At 40.6% G+C, this 19,192-nt stretch overlaps 2 protein-coding genes across 6 annotated transcripts in view; one reads left to right on the top strand and one right to left on the bottom strand.

The window, feature by feature from the left end:
• The window catches only part of LOC134537593 (uncharacterized), a 25,404-nt gene extending 17,213 nt beyond the window's left edge, over positions 1 to 8,191 (top strand). For 2 of the 5 annotated variants that reach the window (XR_010076009.1, XR_010076011.1), the window contains exons 8-12: positions 582 to 646; positions 1,140 to 1,284; positions 2,299 to 2,419; positions 3,750 to 5,558; positions 6,031 to 8,191. Coding sequence is in view for 1 of the 5 variants with exons in the window: in XM_063378186.1 (XP_063234256.1) it covers positions 582 to 646; positions 1,140 to 1,284; positions 2,299 to 2,419; positions 3,750 to 3,828 (410 nt within the window). In the remaining 4 variants the exon portion in view is untranslated. Of the gene's footprint in view, positions 1 to 581; positions 647 to 1,139; positions 1,285 to 2,298; positions 2,420 to 3,749 lie in introns of all 5 variants that reach the window. The other 3 variants (XR_010076008.1, XR_010076010.1, XM_063378186.1) reach the window with 2 other exon arrangements.
• On the bottom strand, positions 4,789 to 19,192 carry LOC134537592 (radial spoke head 14 homolog). The gene is made up of 8 exons (XM_063378185.1): positions 18,924 to 19,192; positions 18,420 to 18,559; positions 15,044 to 15,162; positions 14,120 to 14,331; positions 12,848 to 12,924; positions 10,175 to 10,411; positions 9,520 to 9,675; positions 4,789 to 4,987 (listed from the first exon to the last, which is right to left on the bottom strand). Exons 1-8 carry the CDS (start codon positions 19,003 to 19,005, stop codon positions 4,838 to 4,840), a joined length of 1,173 nt encoding a protein of 390 aa, XP_063234255.1. The 5' UTR covers positions 19,006 to 19,192; the 3' UTR covers positions 4,789 to 4,837.

Raw genomic sequence — 19,192 nt, 5'->3', positions numbered from 1 at the left:
AGTAAAAGGCTGTCGGTCAGTTAGAAGTCGGAGAGGTGGAGGACGGTAAAAGAGCCTTGGAGGGGAAAGAGGGGAAGGAGAGGCGAAGACTAAAGTACCAAGACATCTTCTGAAAGTTGCGTAGCTCAACAAGGTATCACTTCCTGCTGTGTTCTGAGGCGTTGGCCGAGAGCGTGGTAGGCTGGAGCAAAAAAAAAAAAAAAAGAGACGGGGAAGATATAAACATCGGCATCGGCAACTTCGCAGTAAACATCTCCCTCACTTTTTTAACGTTCTATTATGCAGTTATCTTAGTTCAAGTGGGTGGTTCAGTGGTCTTTTAAGTTCATTTGGACATTGTATAGAACCACATGAAAAAAAAGTGATTTAAAAATAATTGGTTTCAAAATGTTATAAAATAGGTTGTTTTTAACTTTTCGAGTGTTGAATTTTTTTTTTAGTATTTCTAAAAATAATTTTCTAATATAATTTGATGTATTGTATAAGTAATTTATTTACATTATATCACAGAGAGACAAAGCTGGCTACGTTTGATATTAATATGGGAATTTTTCCCCACTTTCATTATTATTTTTTTTCAGCATTGGAGCTGATTGTGGTCGATTACATTTTTCATCGCAGAACACCTGATGATAACTTCCCAGAGGTCAGTTACAAATATTTTTTTTTCAAGAGCATTAAAATCCCATTTATAATTTCGTCGCAGTTTGCATGTTAAGTTATTTTTGCCGAGGTATTTACCAAATGTGTTGAAAAATTTTAAAAATTTAATTTTGATATTTCCTTCACTTCACTTCGGATATTTAGCTAAATATGCTAAAAAATATAAAATCATTTTACTAGTTATAAAAACAGCATACTGTTGAATTTGGCAATATTAATTAAATAATTTAATTGTGTTTGTAATATATTTGAGATTGTGCAAATGTATGAGAACCTGAAAAATTATTACAAAAATTTACGTTCTGCTATCTCCCAATTCTTCCTCCATAGGTCACTGAATTAAGATTTACTTTTTTTAAACAGGACGAAAAGGTCAGAAAATAGAAATACTACGTGCATAAAGATTTAAATTCGACATTATGAAGATAATTGTTACGTGGTAACGGAAGGTAATGAGGACATGTTTATCGTTTCAGTGTATCCTTCAGTGCATGTTCAGAGAACTCAGGATGTTCAAGAACGAATCCGCTGATCTTCTCTCGACAGAAAACACCCTCGATAGTATAGGATACTATTTCGAAGAAGCGGACAAACGCAAAATTATCTGCTGCATCAAAGAAGGTTGGTTGCTTGGAATATCTCACCATCTTATCAATTGTACCAAAATCGTTGTAAAAGCATAGCTGGCGTATTTTGCGTACATGTCTTTATTTTTTGAAAGCAACAATAAAATGATTATTTTTATGTGTCTTAAATAATCAGCAATCTAATTATTTTTTTACAATGAGCCGAACTACCCAATTTATTTTAAATTCATGACTCCAATGCTGTTTGAAAATACATACCGCTTAAGGGATCCTTTAAAAGTTCACCTTAAATAAATGATCTCAGCCTTCCGACTAGTTGGAAGGATCGTTACAGAATCGCCGATTCAGTCTTTCGTGGAAGGACGAGTCATCCTTGTGTTACCTATATAAGTTAAGTTGTACGCGGCGCTATCTTTTAGTAAAAATGTAATACTAGTGATTGAATTGAAAAATTGCCTTAAAATAGAGCGTTAAAAATTTGTTCACACAAATTACTGCCGGTTAAAGCGTGTCATTGTTTATACACCAGGTTACGTAGATATATTCATAAAAAGTGTGATATCCGTGTGGTGCTTTCAAAATCCGGCAACACAATTTTCATATCCTTCTGACTAAGTATTGATGGTATGCGTGGATGATGTGTACCTATTGGCTATTAGCGGAATAATTGCATACTATCCACATTCTATTGGCTCAGTTAGAAAGCGCTTCTATACTATATTAAAAATACTTCATGCAATAGATTGAATAAGAAGCCATCTTTGTGAAAGAATTTTTTTTTCTTTTAATCATCTTCTCTATCAACGTCAAATGTTTTGTGGAAACAGTGCATTTAAATTTGTAGCAGCAGCAAAAAAAAAAGTTATGCATTATTATTACAGAAACCATTAAATCGTTGTTGCCGTGCTTTAGTGAGTGTTATCATAATGGCATCTCAAACTGTGATGGACTTGAACATTTTTCCGGGTGAAAAATAAACCCTTTTATTTACGGTAGGCCTACTTCCTAGGTATTAATCATGGTTACATCAGTCGGCATGCTGTTTCAGCTAACGGCATAGTCAAGTCGCGGTTTATGAAACCAAACTGCATGTCGTCGAGATTATTCTTGGAATGTTTCAACACTCCGCCCGTCTACACTCCGTTCGGAGTTTCTTCGTCTCGTTTGAAGTAAGTAAATCCACTCTGTGGAGATATTGAAATATTGTAATTACTTAAAATGATCGGTTTCGAAACATTACTCTGGTAGTAAAGTAAACGAATAAGATTTTTTTTTTTTTTTTTTTTTTTTAAAGAATTACGCATAAAGTAAACATTATCATTCGCGGTTTGCAGACATGTTTTTTGTGAGTGTATTAAAAAAATATTGGTCTTCGTTATCTTAAAGTGCACGTATGTTAAAAAAAATATTTTGTTTTTGCCACAAAATATTTTGGAAAATTCAATGAAGTACGAAGTCTCTGTCTCATGCGCCATGTTGAATTTTTTACTCCTATTCATTTTTAGATATTATTAAACAACATATAACACACATGTACTTCCCTTGCATTTGTTGTTCTGTAACAAGCATTATCAAAGTATACTATACTTGTTGAGAATCTGATGAAAATATTTGTAAGAGAATAATAAATGAAGGGAGGTATCGTGTTAGGATCTCAGTTTTAGCCCTGAAGCAACACTATTGACGGGAAAAAAAAATGGAAAATTAAACATGGCGTGTATGACCGGATCTTAAGATGGCCAACTCAAAGGACATAAATTGTGATGCAACTTGAAAAAATGTTTGTGTTCGCCACATGCGTTGCCCCATTCGCCTTACCACATGCGGTTTACAGTGACAGAAAAATAATTTGCTGTGACCTACAAAACTTTTCGTTTGACGAATCAAAATTTTTCCAACATAAAATGAACGATAATGATTAGCTTGATTGTTGATGTGTAAGGTCTTAACTTTCGGTATGCGGCATTTGGTAGGAGTGATTTCGTGAATTCGACGGAAATTGCATGGAACGGAAATGTGTAGCCACGGTGCTGCCATCTGTAGCATACGGCGCGAAACACAACTGTTTTATGAATTTTAACAATATGAACATTATTTAAAAAAAAAAGTCCTTGTCGAAAATAAGATCCAAATCTTGGGTTTAGTAATTTTTTCCAGACTTTTCCGCTTTTATCGGAGCCGTTTCATTATAATGTTTTAACATTTCTCTCTGGAGATGGAATGATCCGACAGTCGACGTACGTAGCTCTCCGGCAGCGCATTCTAGCGGCGGGTGCTAAAACTACGCGTTATTCGCGTCAAGAAATGTAGTTTTATCACGCTCGGAATCATGTTAAAGAGTTCTACGTTGAGTTCCGTGTCCGAGTTTCATATCGTATTTGTGTTTGCAAACATGAAAAACACACGAATTCGCCTCGTTACCGAGGTTAGATGTTACACATCACTGACGACTACTGAAAGACTCGCTCACAATCCCCCCCCCCCCCTTTTTTTTTCCAGCGTAAGAAACATGACCGGATCATTCGGGACGACTGCCGTGGTGGAAGAACATGAAGAGGTCACCAAAAGTTCCTGCTGAGTCACTTAGACGCCACACAACGGACGAGGTGGAAGTTTTCAAGTCCTGATTCTTTTCCGATCAAGATACTAGTGAAATATTCTTGAATGGGATGCAACATTTCGTTAAGTCAACCATATCAGTTACGCCATCTCTTAGACCAAACTTTTGTGCAATTTGGGTAGATCCCAACGATTTTTTTTATCTCAGCAAATTTTATCTGCGTCACAATAAACGGAAATTCAAGCTAGCCCTCTAGCTCTCTCTTAAAATTCCCATTGCCAATACCATTGGACCTCGAAATCACAAGCAATCCAAGGAATTGCTGTGCTGAAATTTGCAGTGGGCTCAGTAATGTCAACCTTGAAGTCGTTTGCAACCAAGCGGTTTAATAAGGTCATGTTGCATTTTGTGCCAAGGGCGGCTCCAGGATTAATTTTTGGGTAGGCCCGGACTGTACCACTGGGGCATATGCACAACGCTTTTAATCCTCTGACAATCGACTAGTGCAGCTAAACCATAGTTACAAACACATCCGTCCTGTTTGACGAAAGTTAGATGGACGAACTCAGAGATGCCCACATTCCCCTCCCCTTTTCCGAAAATATCCAGATACTTATCTAGGATTTTTAATTTGTGTCCAATCACGTATCCGGGTGTTCTAACCAAGGAAATTTTATAATTTAATTTCCAAAAATATAACACTAAAATATTAAGCGAAATATTGCACTCAAGATAATTTTGTGTTTATATATAAGTGATAGTTTTAAATTTTGCGTTTATATATTTTTTTCTTATTCCACTTCGAGTGTTTGAACATCCCCCCCCCCCTTTTTCCCATTTTATTTCAATGCACCATTCGCCCCCTAGGGGGCGGCCACGGACGGACGGACAGAAAATGTTTCGGGCCATCCGATCGGCTGCAGGTAGGTCAGCATCGCAACTCCAGCTTTTAGCTGTCTGTAAATGAAATGAGCTTCGCCCTGATGAACAAGTTTAATCCACGGGATTGATTGTTGTCCGGTGCCCGCTACGGCTTCCAGCGGATCACCCTGACGAGCGTGGCGGCGTGGCGGGCCACGGCCTCGTCCTCCAGGCCCCCCATGTGCTCCAGCTCGGTGATGTGGCGCCGCAACAGGTAGCTCCTGCCCTCGGGGACCTCCGCCAGGTTGGTCGCCACCTTATCACGGACCACACATAACTTAGAACTGTCATAACTTGGAAAAACTTGGAAAAATCCACGTAACTTAGAAACACACAACGCAAACCCACACAACTTTGAAACGTCATAACGTAGAAAGTCACAACTTAGAACTGTCATAATGTAGAAACACACAACTTAGAACTGTCATAACGTAGAAACACACAACTTAGAACTGTCATAGCTTAGAAACACGCAACGCAGAACCACACAACTTAGAAACGTCATAACGTAGAAAGTCATAACTTAGAACTGTCATAACTTAGAATTTTCTTAGAAAATTCTAGTTATGTGTTTCTAAGTTGTGTGTTTCTAAGTTGTGTGTTTCTAAGTTGTGTGTTTCTAAGTTGTGTGTTTCTAAGTTGTGTGTTTCTAAGTTATGACAGCACCCCGCCACCTGCCACACGCCGTCCGCGCGCGCCCCTCAGCACGGCCCTCACATTCCATCACGGGCCCTGTACCCAGGGCGGGGCCATCTACATTACAATTGCATTGGCCATTTCTTACCTGCACTCTTTTCCAGAATGTTATCCAACCTGAAAATACAGGGGTATAATCATGGTTACTGTTTTATAAGCCCAAACTAAGCTTTACTTATAAAATTATTTTCTTTAAAATAACCACAGCGAGTTTTTTTTAATATTTATTTCACACGCTGAGATAAAAATGACCAGGGTTGGGCCCGGGCCCTGGACCCAGGGGCTCACCCAGCCCCACCCTTGTAGGGGGCCATGCCCCCCTATGCCGGCTTGCACTGTCGTGACTTGGGGAAGCCTTCTTTTCACAGACGAGAGAGCCAAACGCTTGATCGTGCATCTTCGGTTTTTTTTTTGTTCATTATAAATAAATATGGCAGTGTTGATAAAAGGATACTAATGGTCAATTAGGTTAGGTTAGCTACATTATAAATACTTTAAAACATTGTGGACGGTTGATTTAGTTAGGATATCTACATTAAAGATACGGAAAAAAAGCATGAACTTCGGGGAACTTCGGGTTTTGGCTCTCTCGTCTGTGAAAAGAAGGCTTCCCTCGTGACTTGGGGCAAAGGAAAGTTACTTCTCCATTTGTTTTTTTTTTTTTTTTTTAATTTTTTTTCCGTACTGCTTTTCCCTATGCTTCCAGGTATATTTTGTCGTGTATTGTTTGTTTATGTATGCTTCTGGTATCCCTCTTTGTATTGTATCCGTGTCATGATCTGCAGAAAGAAACTGTCTATTATTGCAGTTAGTGTGTGTGTAAATTGTTTATTGTATGTTAATGTTATGGTATTATTTCTTGGCTCACCACCATATGTGTTATCTTCCCGCAATAAAAGAATTTATGAAAACGAAAAAAAAAAGTTTCTCCAGTTTCTCCATTTGATTATCCTGCAAAGTTTTTGCTTAGATTATACTTAACTGACTCTGCAAAGATTACTTAGGCCGGTTTGCACAGTCGTGACTTGAGGCAAAGGTAAGTACGTCTCCATTTGATTAACCTGCGAAATTTTTGCTTATATATTACTTACCTGAATTTGCAAGAGACCCTTAGATAGAGGTGGGTCGCAAAGTAACATCCTGATACTTTGTAACTGATACGCGCCTGTATCAGGAACGGAAAACGAGTACACTATTCAAGTATCAAGTACTTACTTTAGTATCAATTCAGAATTCGCCTGGAACAACACCACGGCCAATGTGCGCAGAACCCGATCGCAGATGACGGTCACTTGGGCGGAGCTAACGAGAATGCTGATACCTTGTCGCTTCCTGGGACCGATACTGCTCTAGCTGATACAGAAGTATTAGATACTTGTAACTAGTACATTACTGTATCAGTATCAGGTTGGAACAGATTGTACCGAAAATTGCTGTAACAACCCACCTCTACCCTTAGAAAATATTTGAGGTTAGTAGCATGGCTACTGGCCTTAAGATTGGGATAAGACCAACTTTAAAGGTTAAAAAATAACTACCTGGCACGACGGAGTGGCGTAGCGTCACGGGAGGAAATACATTACTGTAGCCAACTATGGTTTGTCCTAGAACAATCTCCCTGTAATCTTAAGTAGATAAATTGCTATAATTTTATAGTTATGTATTCCCTTGTTTGCATACGTTATTTTAAATCCTGGAAGGAAGGGTCCGCGCCACATGATCCCCCTCCCATTCTAGCTACGTATTTGACCCCCGCGCCAGATTTACGAGAGAGAAAAAAAGCTGCTCGTGATTTTTATACCTACAAGAAACTTTGATAAACTAAACATTCCTGAATAAATTTTTTTATATTTTATTCAGGCCTTTACGGTTGTCTCTCTGGCGTCACAAAGATTAATAGCATGCATTAAAAGGTTGAAAAAATAAAGCGAGTCAATAATAATGATCACGTAAAAATGCATATCACATAAAAACCTGATAAGTTTTTTTTTATAAGAGAAACGTGGTGCTTAAGGCCGTGCGCAGAAGTTGTTACGTCTTGAGTACGGGCGTAATCAAAGGGGCACGCGTGAACTTCTATGCCGGTGGACCGGGAGCGTTCCGTCAGTCATTGGTCGGTATTTGCACCGTGGGAATGGTTTGAAGTCACTATTTAGCGATGAAACCCTAATTCACGCTAATTAACCATCGTCGGGTATGGTCAAGCACCACACAGGAAATATTTTTTTAATGTATTTGTACAAAGTGACGCCGACCGCCAATGCTCCTCTGTCGCATAGACCGCTATGCCTCATCAACGTCTCGCAAAAGCGTGTGCACCGAACGCGCCCGTGCGCGCAGCAAAGTGCAGTTCGTGCGACGAGGCGAACGCCATACAACGAGTGCTACACCGGCGCAAGGATCCGGCCGGGTGTGGCATATCCTTCCGCCGCACTACAACAAATTGTTATAATTATGTTTTTCCACAGGATTTTATTGAACATTATTTTTCAGTAATTAATAATTAAGTCTTTGCTAAATCATGTTTCACTGTGCGATTTGTCCCGAACCTGGCCGGTTCAGTTTCCCGCGAAATTCACACGTTTCCGCGGGAGGGCTGGCGGGGGAGGGGGGTCGCGCGCGGCGACACCGCTAGTGTCCTTCGAGAGCTCAACCAGGCCGGCAGCCTGCGCGCAACGCGGAGCCTTCAACCTTTGCATTCACCGACATGTAGTTTTCCATAGTGTAATTTCTTTTCAACCTTTTGTACAGTTCCGCGGTCGGCCTAAATTTACCATGAGGTATTTAACTTAATTCAATCAGTGCTCCGAGATGAGTGTTTTACGTCATACGTAAGTACTGTGGGGAGAGTATGTGTTTTTACGTCGGTGCTTCACGCCCAACCTAGCCTACAGGCTACTTAGTTTTGGCCCGCACGGGGCAGCCAGCAGGCGACACGTGCCATCCAACTTAATAACGATTCAGTCCCTGGGACACACCTAGACACCACGTAGAGTCGCCGGAGACACGGGCCTACGTGTTGCTAGCCCAGTTTATCAAGTGTAATGTGTTAGTGGAATAGTTGTTCGCCTAAGTGTAATTCGTCATGTCAGGGCTTATGTATCACCGTCGTACGGCAGTGCGCCACCAAACTTAATAACGATTCAGTCCCTGGGACACACCTAGTCACCACGTAGAGTCGCCGGAGACACGGGCCTACGTGTTGCTAGCCCAGTTTATCCAGAGCTAGGTATTAGTGTAGTGTATTGTGCTTCAAAATATCGTGTGCCATGTCAGTGTCTTTTGTAACTTTCGCGTCACGTATACGAGTCTGCCCCTCACGCGCATAAGAATCGTGAGCCGCCACTGAGGAAGTGAGCTGCGCGTGTGACTAGTCGCGTCGGGCAAACCGTTACGGCCAGAACGGGCAGCACCATGTATTGGGCTGTGCTGTATTAAATTCACCAACTATCTGAAGAGGTTTTGTGTTATTATTCAGGCGTCCCGAGTGGCCTCAACAGCTCGGGGGGCCCTACTGCGTTGACCCCTACCTCTAGCCACAAGGCCGAACCTTCCCTGAGATCACGAACTGAACAAAATCACGTCTAAATACTCAGAGGTAGCGGGGACGGCGTCAAAAGATTCCTTTGGGAAACAGTTTGTAATACCTCAAGAATGATATTGCAACTTCGCACAACACATGGCTACAGTTATTTTTGTATACCTATATTTGAAATTCGATTTTCGATATAATACTGAGAATTTCTTACAAAAATTGGCGCATAATTTTATATTTTAATTGATGTTTCATTCAAGCATTATTATTTTTTAAACCATAGAAAAGATAATAATTTTATTTTATTTTATTGCATTAATAATTGACTCATTAATACTGGAAATATTTTCAGGAAACAGTTTACAAATATTTTTAACTGTTGGAGGTACTGGGACAACACGAAGCATAAACGCCCGGGCGAGAATCCGAACCCAGTATTACTCCAAGATTCCCATGTGAACGTGCAAATCCCGGCACACCTCCCGCGAGGCCCTGGGCGTCACAACATGGCGGATGGCGTGTTAGCCGCACGGGTGCCCGGGCGCCGGCCGCCTCACCTTGATGGCCGCGATCTGCAGCTCCTTGTCGACCGGGTTGGTCGCCAGCTGCACCATCTTGGGCAGCACGCCCAGGTCCAGCAGCTCCTTCCTGGGCTGCACGTGCACGGAGAAGAACTGGAGGGCGGTGATGGTCTTGGTGAGGACGTTGCGGTCCTGCCACACACACAACACGCGCGCGCGCGCACGCCGTCGCGGTTCAGTGGCGACGCCATCGTCTGCGAGTGGGCTGTCGAATGGCAACCTTCTAAATCTTAAAAGGCATGCTAAAGTAGTAATAGCGAACAAGTGGGAAAAAAATCTGGAAGTAACAGTTCCAAGAAATAGCACAGTTAAGCGCTGTACCTGTTAACTTATTTTCAACACGCCTGCTATCCACATTTAATTCAGTCCATTGGACATAACACCATTCTAGTTTCCCAATGTTTGTCATGGGAAAAATTCACACATGCAAAATAAGAAATAAAAATTAAATCACAAGCCCACAGAAAACAAATGAGCTGATGTCAAACAGTTAAACCCAACTGTGAACCTAAACAGTGAAATGTTCCGGGAGATCCGTCTCTGTTTCCATGCCGTTGTAGACGGGGCGTTAGAGGGGATGCCAGAAGCGAATGTGACACAGTATACGCCCCTGCAAGCGACGGGCAGGCACCTGCGACCGCAGGCCCCTGGCGACGGACATCATGAAGTAGTCGCGCGTCTCGGCGTCTTCCTTGCCGGCGGCGGTGGCGAGCACGGCGGCCACGCACGAGGCCGTCATCGCCACCACGTCGGGGCGCCTGTGGTCCAGCGCCTGCCACAGCACGTCGATGACGCCCACACCGACGGCCTCGGTCGCGGCATGCTCCTCGCCCAGCAGGTGCTCCAGAGTCCGCAGCAGCAGCAGCATCTGGCACACACGCCGGAGCTCGCCGAGGCTTGTCTCCCCCCGCTCTGGGAAACGAGCCGGCGGGGAAGACACGACTCGCGCGGCGGGCCAGGCTTGCCGATCTACATGTTAATGACACAGCATAAGCACGTAAAAATATATACAGAAATCTCTAACTGCAAAGTATTAAAAGAAAAGGACATTATAAATTATCAACCATTAGACACTCGTGAATATTTACAATGGAACATAGTGACAATAAGTATAGGGTATTAGAAGTTATTTATAAGACACAGGATCGCCTTTGGACGTTCCAGGGCACACGCGGGTGCGTCCCTGTTCGTAGACATTGCACTTTGGTTGCACTAGTAATGCAAGAGAGGACGCTGACAAGGCATAACGACCTGAAGGAGCCGAGGCGACACTTGGGTCGACGTCAACTGCTAGCGCCGTTAGTTCGCAGGGGTCCTTTCCGACCAATCAGGTAACAGTAAGGGCGCTTGCACACGCACCGGTATTTTCCCGGTGCTAGCTCCGGCAACGGATCCGGCGCCCGGAGCTGTTCTTGCACACACTCCGGTTTATTCCGGAGCCCTCTCCGGCAGCGGGTCCGGCGCCGGCAGTGATGTCCTTGCATTAGCACCAGCAAGCCGGTAGTTTGGTTTCAGCATCCGCGGTAGAAACATGTGCCCCGTTTGCAACAGGAGGTTGTACATATTGTACTTGCTACCTATTTTTATTTGCTGTTTTCTGTCCATGGCATGAAATTTAGGTTCCAAAAATGCGCACACTTCCAGCCATGCGTTCTGCATCTCTGTGCGATCTTTAAAACTATGGCTGGTTTTGTCCCACAAACACGGTCTGGTTTCTACCAATTCAATCAGCATCACAGCGTCGTACCTGAACCCTGCCATCTCAAGTCTTTGCTGCACTGTGCCAGTGTTTTGTATTGTGCGAGCGACTGAGGTACCTGCTGTGACGGTGAGGGCCGCAACTAGGGGGTGGGTGGCAAGCGGGGCATACGCCCCGGGCGCAAAGCTTTGGGGGCGCCGAAATCGCTTGCATTGTAATTCCTACTACAACTGGTAATTGGTAACAAGTTTTTTAACTTGCATGCCAGGAATGTCTAATCTGATTATAATATAACGTCTCAACATATTTAATGAACAAGTCTAGTGATTATACGGACTACTTTATGGACATAGTGGGTTCATGCATAGAATGTACAGTAGCACAGACACTGTTACACGTCGGTATGGAAAATGCTTAAATAGCACCATTTTTCCATGGAAGGGCCCCCGGACCCCCCGCTTTATTGGTGTGGTATGTGCAAAAAAAGAGGGAGGGGGGCGCATGAATACATTTATGCGCCGGGTGCCAGAGACTCTAGTTGCGGCCCTGGTGATGACAGCCCACTCCCCTGCCCAGCTCCGCGCCGGGCAGGTAGTCTGGATTATCGAGGTCATCTCCGGCTGCACTCCGGCATGCCGGCAGCCGGACCCGTTTCCCTGCCGGCCCGGACTGCGTGTGCAGCACTCCATAAGGAACTGTTGTCTTGTGAGTCCTCCGGTGCCGGTGCCAACTCCGGCTCTGGTTGTGCCGGAGTGTGTGCAAGCGCCCTAAGGTGTTTGGAAGGGTATGGATGTGGCACATGGGCAAATTATCACTCGTGAAGTTTTTGCACTCATTGTGGGGCAAAACCATTACGCTCCTTATACTAGGTACATTCTATAGTGGCACAGAAACGGATATGGATTTCCCGGAACATTTCTGTATCGCACTGCTGCTTCTACAAAGCACGGAAACATTTAAAAAAAAATGGCAACCTATGAGATTTCATTTCAAGGTTACAAAGTATTAATGTAATTAAAAATATATATATTTTGCTTTGAGACTATGGCACGGGCAGAATTTATATGTATGATAAAAAAAACACCAGATATTGTACTACTTGAAACAATTTTTAACATATTTAAAACAAAAAAAAAAATACATGGCTACCATCGAAGCCAAGTACTCGGCTTCTATTGGTCACACGGAGCGACGTAAATGGAAGAGCTCAGCATAACCGATCTAATCCGTTCGGGTCTGTCTCTGTCTGCGTGCTGTTGTACGAACTCTGTTCCATGAGATCCATCTCCGTTTAGGTGTTCCGTCTCCGTTTACGTGATCCGTCTCCGTTTCCGTGTCATTATGGAACGGGCCTAAAAGGCAAGAGTCTAATTTTGGCATAGCATTCTAATTTCCTTCAAGGGAAGGAATGAGGAACTCGTTTTGTGTAAAAAAAAATATTAGAAGTTTCAAACACACAACCGTATTTAAAAGATTAAAAAAAAAACCTGTACTTTTGGTCTTTCTGGCATTTCCCCAGTTACCAAATACATTACCTACAAACAAATTAAAAAGTTATATTACTAACAGGAGCTGGCCAAGTAAATATGAAAATTATTTACTTACCACATCATCGTTGTATTCGTCTTGAAGATCATCCAAGATGGATGTTAGTATATCTGCATCAAGTAGTGCAGATGCTCCTGAAAAATATAATCACATGACATTAATTAGAGCATAGGAGATAGAAATTAAACTACCTATATCATTATTAACTCGGAACTTAAATGTGCCTAGTTCACTAACATCTTTAGTAAAATTGTAAAAAAACGCGCACTTATTTCATCGAGTCCGGAGTCCTCAGTTCGAAACATGTGGGAGAAAAATTGAATAACTCTTTCTTCACAGAAGCAACCAGCAGACGGACCCAGACCACTAATACCAATGAATACATATTATGCCAACCAATAAGATGTTATCCATATTGGGTCTATCATCTTGGTTTTTCTTGTCATCTGCTAGTGTGTGCTACCCCAATATTCGATTATTGATAACCCGCTAGAGCGCAGTCACAGTGACTAATATGATATGAGAGTCCAAACAAAGGCCATTTTTATTAATTCGAATTTTTTTTTAGTTTTATAGATTATTTATAGATTATTTGTCAAAATTTTAAGTCAAGGCTATTAACAAATCACATTCAACTATTTTTTGCAACTGCCTATATGTAGAGCCAAAATGGCGGAAATTTCTAGAAGGTCATTTTCAGTAATATATTTTGTTATCGGCCCGTACAATTTTATGTAAAAAAATATCCTCTGTAATCATTAAAATATATAAGGATGTGATGATTTAATACAAGATGGCAGATTCCAAGATTTCAATATGGTGACCGAAGTCCAGGCCAATGTTAATGCAAATTGGTGGATGAGTGTAAGGTCAAAGTGAAAGGACAAGGTCATCCAAGGCAGCCATGCTGTCTCAATACAAATATGGCAAATTCCAATCTCAATCTACACTCCCACTCCAACCGCAGGACCGGCATTTGCGTGCCATTAACATGACTTGCAAGATTAACAGATGGATTTCGAACACATGATTCACAGGTTACACTGATGTCAACTCAGGTAAGGAAGGGCAGGCACGTTCTTCCAGCGAGGCCAACCACAGCTGTGGTGGAAACCAGTGTGTTCCAGGAAGTGGACGTCAAAGTTAAAAAAAAATTTTAAAAACGTGCGTGCCAGCTGGAGTGCCATTTCATTATTCGTCAGACGTGTTGGCAGATCGTTACCCCATTGTTCCACACAGGAGACACAGATGCATGGTTCAATGTTTGGGGCTGCGGAGTTTCCACAGCACTGATCGCACGTGTCATGTGTATCAGCAGATGATTTGTACCGTCGACTGAGCGGCATATCATCTCCAGGGCCTCGCCGGCGCGCAGGCGCACGTCGTCCGCGTCGTCCATCATCAGCTCCTTGAGGTTGTCGATCAGCACTTCGTTGTCGATGATGGCCTCGCGCCCCACGCCTTGCGACGCTATGGTCGTCACGATGGAGGCGCACCTCTCCCGCACCTCCTGCTCTTCGTCCAGCATCAGCTCGGCCACGCTTGCAACAGCGAGAGATGCGCGCAGCGTGTCTGCCAGGCGGACTTCCACTCACAGTTCAAAACAAGCAGTCAATCTCTTTCCGAGGCCACCGACTAGCTGGGGTCGACCACTGCCCAGGCCCTCTGAGATGTACCCATCACATCCCTTTGTCACATCATGTGCCTCCGTGCCTCGGACCCTTCCTGCTTTGGTGTACATTGTAGGCCAGTACATGCATGTTACATAATTTTTTTTAAATGTAATATTGCTGCAAAGTTTGTTGTAACAAAATTATGCTGTATAGAAAGAGTATAGATGTATTGCAGCAAAGTTATCTTCTATGGGCAAAGCACGAGAGGGAAGCTATCGGCTGTACTAATACATACCAGGCGAACGAATTTGCAGGAAAAAGCTATTACAATAAATATAACTCTTAATTCATAAAAGTACCTACATAGAAAATACCAAACAAAAATCACAAAAATTAATATTTTTAATTTTTTCAGTAATGCCTTTCTTTAAGGATCCTTTTTGTACTAGGTGGGAGATGAAATGAAGATCTGAAGACTGCTAACAGAAATTGTGTAATGGTTTTACCACAGCAAGTAATACAGGGTTAACTATTTTGTTGTTTGTAAATTTAGAATATATTTTCTTGCAAAATATTTTGTTCAGTACAATGTATACAACGTTTCTGCATATTCACTACTTTTGTCTTTAAACTAACTTACTGTTCCACGATGTTATGTCTGATGGCCTCAAATGTTTTCTCTGGATTATGAATGAGGTCTGCCAGTGTGTTGATCGCTTTGCTAACCACATCAGGATCCTCGCTTTCCAAATCTTTTATCTACAAAAAATACCACATTTTTATAGTCTTGATTTTTTTACAAACAATTATTCATTTAGCAAAATATTCACAAAATTTTCAAAGAAAAAGTAAAATATCTTTAAATTATTATTTGCGTCCACTTCTAACTGGTTAAGCTGTACAGACACGTGTAGGCCTATAATAATTTGAATCCATGGGATTTTGCTATTTATAATTATGGTTTGTTTAGCCTTATGTATACCATAATGAGAGCTTTGTGTATTAAAATCATTTAAGTGTTAAGTTGAGTTTAATCGGGCCAGTAAATTGGTACGCAAACCATCAGTGAGGTCAGAATCTCATAGAGAAAGATACAATTTCATACTAACAGTTATTTTAAGAGAACTGATTTTGTCAGATGGTAGTATGTCACTGTTAAGAAGGTTTAGTTTGTTACAGAGCTTTTATATGTTTGGTAGTGACTTAACATCTTAGCTCAGTGTGGCAAAACAAGGATAGTAAAAAACAGATCAAACTGAGCCTATTTTCAGTGAGAGCCCACCAAAGAATCAAAGGTTCGAAGAGGTGAATGGAGTGGATGTATCGCTCTGTACCCCGGGAATTCGGCTCTGTGTTATCAGTTGCATCATTTGTTGTTCAAGTTTATGTAAATAAATATGTTTCTACTAAATCTCCTATATTCCAGTGAACTACCCTAGGAAGTAAGCGAAGCCCGGGTCCCAGTATAGTCCGCCGATTTTGGAGAATATCTTGTGACGTCACGGCCAGCTGGCACCATGTTGTGTTTGGAAAAGTTGCTTTAAAACTTTAACCAGCAATAAGGACAGAGTTATGTATTTTCAGTGTAATTATACACTCTTTTACAGCCTCTCAGATTCAGACTGGCAGCATCTGAGATTTAAATTAGTTCTTACGTAGTATTTTTTTTAACCCTGGTCGTTTGAAGTCAATTTGTAACCGATATATAGCCAAGACTACATTTTGACGTGACGTCTAATAAATCGATGAACGCCGGCTACACGCACGAAAAAGTGTCCCACTACGGATGTGACCTGTTTGTTCATTGTACGCATGCGTGGCATCTCTCTTCCACTCGATTGGAACAACCATCGATTTGACTTTTCAATCATATTTTCGTCGTTTGAATTATTAATATTATGTAATTTAACGATCGTCCACCGATTTTCAGCACAATCGGTACGGTTATTTAAAAGTAATGTTGAAAATTTAAGTACGTTTTGAACCAACAATGGTGTTTTACAGTTACACATAATAATTCAAATTACACCCGGGATCTTTTGCACAATGTTACAAAAAATATTGTAACACATCATAAATAAGTTTGGTGTATTTGGGATGCGTATTTGTTATAAAATCGTGTTAATATTATACCCCTACCGTGAACAAAGTTTATATATATATATATATATATATATATATATATATATATATATATATATATATATATATATATATATATATATATACAACATTTGAATCTACATTACTTTAGTATGGCCTCGTGGGCGTGTGGTTAGCGTATCTTTCTATAAACTAAAGATTGTCGGTTCGAAACCAGGCAGCTGCGAAGTTTTTTTTGTACTTGTAAAAATAAATATGGCGCACGCAACATTTAAAAGTAATAAATATATTTGAATTAATGAATGCAAATAAAAGTAAATTTATTAATTCAATTGCACATTTCATTTCACTCCTTTGTATCCATACAAAATAGTGATAATTCAATAAAAATGATTCATTTTTATTCATAAAAGTATGCAGAGGTATATTTTAACATGCAAAAGATTGAAAAATTAAAAAAAAAAATTCTTCCTCAAATAATATAATAATTTTAATGCCTAAATGGTTTGGTTGCAAAAACCTATTACGGCTCAGTCTCAGGCCGAATATGATATTTCCTTTTCTTCTGGATCAATCATTTCATTAATGTTTTGTTATGACGTTGTCACGTTAAACTATCATCCGTAAACCGACTTTACAGACAACCAATTTTTTTTAGCAAGTTTAAGGGTACATATTTAGCCGATTGGTTACTTTTGTAGCTGATATGTACTCAAGGCTACATTTGTAGTAGTTTGAAAGCTACATTTGTAGCCAAATTGCTATATTTGTGGATGGTTTTACCTAAATTTGTAGCCAAGGCTAAATTTGTAGCATGTTCAAGATTACAATTGTAGCCAATATGAAGTCAAGGCTATATTTTTAATAGGTAGGTTAAAGGCTACATTTGTTGACGAATGGCTACATTTGTCATCTGTAAGGTCTGAGTATGTTCATGAAGAGAGTAGGGCTTTCGATGAGGCATGAGTTTTCATATCCTTGCAGTTTTCCTCTGCTTATTCGTTTGGTTTTGCTTTTTTATCTGGTATTGCTTTATTACATTTCTTACATTTTATAGTGCTAAACAGTTTTTTATATTTTATTCTAGTGTTTTATATCTGTTTGTATTATTATTGTATTTAAATAATATTCCTGTGTTTTATTTTTATCTATTTGTAATGGACATGTTACCTTGACCGATAGTTGGTGCAGGTCTCACCTGGGATTTTTTTTATAATAGGTGTTTCGTCGACAGCTGACGATCGCAGCTGGTGAAATGGATTAGGGGGAGGGGAGATGTGTGGAGCAAGGAGGGCGTATCATAACTTCTGTCGCTGACACCAACCTGCGTGATACCTTTTCCGAAATACCTGCTTGTGTACCACAATTTTGGCACGATGTATCACAATTATCGGGCGTACAATAAAAGCGAGGTCGATTCACCGGATCTCATTAGTTATGTTATTAAGGTGGTCAAATCGTACTGGGACTGGATGTTTGCGGCGGGCACGGTTGTTGAAGTGTGCTGGTGACTGAGACTCGATACATGTCTGCTGTGAGTGGATTTTTTACAGTTGTACAGGTGGATCATAAAGTTCGTACATATGGGGTTTGACATGTGTCTGTTCACGAGACATATTACACTAATCAAAACAAATATTACACTAGGAGCCCGATAAAACACAATGCCACTTGAGCTCACTGCTGTGGGAGGATTTGCCCAACCCAGAATCGTCTGGAATTGTTCATTGTGTTACGAACTGGGAACCACGGCCACGATGCGTGCCATGTACCTGAGCGGGTCTTCATGGATTAGCCTGGCACCGGGGCCCCGCAATTAAATGTTTTTGTATTGCTATATAACTGTTATTTACTTTGTGAAAGCAAAGATCCTAAAGGTATTATAAGAAAGTGTTTTAATGAACCATCCTTACCAGAAGTGGAATTCCCCAGCGACCATATGCAACTCTCGCCTGTGTTACATCAACATGAGGACCATATGTGCATGGTTCAGGATTGGGAAGTGATACCACTATTGGATTTGTGCCTGCTAGGTCTTTGGTGTATTTGAAAACTGTAATGTAAAAAAAGCAATCGTTTGATATATGTTACATACACAACGATCAATAGACCTACTAGATTACATTAATTTTACTGTATCCAGAAAAATTTATTCAAGCAAATGTATAAAGAAATCTTAAATACGTAAGTACTACATAGTTTATAAGAGTTTGCGAATACACTAGCTTTTAGTGCAGATTTTTAAAAATAAAACATAGTTTATCAAAAATATATATACCTAATTAATTCTGTTAGAACTTTTTTTGAGTGATATTTACAAATTTTTTTTGGCAGCATCGGAAATGTTTTGATTACGAAATTTGAATACACGCTTATTATCTAAATGGTAAATAGCCTATTTGTAATTACGAATGTACCTTTCTCGAATGTACGTGATAAAATCCTTGGTTTCACACTTTGGACGGATGCAGTTAGGTAATTATATCTTCCTGTAGCCATAGTTAATAATAAATTGTTACTTGTCTTATATAATCTAATTTTTTTTCACAAAACATTTATCAATGTTTTAGTATAAAATTATGCTGCTTGACACATAGAAAGTGAGTTATAGTTTATTAAGTTGCTATTGTTTTTCAAGGTTGTTATAGTTCTTAATATCTCTTGCACTTAGTTCAAAAACCAGTTT

The sequence above is a fragment of the Bacillus rossius genome, chromosome 12, assembly GCF_032445375.1.
Source record: "Bacillus rossius redtenbacheri isolate Brsri chromosome 12, Brsri_v3, whole genome shotgun sequence".
Taxonomy (NCBI): domain Eukaryota; kingdom Metazoa; phylum Arthropoda; class Insecta; order Phasmatodea; family Bacillidae; genus Bacillus; species Bacillus rossius.
The sequence above is the reverse complement of the archived record's forward strand: the minus strand, read 5'-3'. Positions and strand labels throughout refer to the sequence as shown.

Excerpts from the sequence above, each read along its gene's own strand:
- LOC134537592 (XM_063378185.1), bottom strand. The coding sequence starts at position 19,005 with ATGGCTACAGGAAGATATAATTACCTAACTGCATCCGTCCAAAGTGTG. Across the intron at positions 9,676-10,174 it reads CCAGGGGCCTGCGGTCGCAG|GACCGCAACGTCCTCACCAA; the intron begins GTGCCTGCCCGT and ends TGTGTGTGGCAG. Across the intron at positions 4,988-9,519 it reads TGCAGATCGCGGCCATCAAG|GTGGCGACCAACCTGGCGGA; the intron begins GTGAGGCGGCCG and ends GTCCGTGATAAG.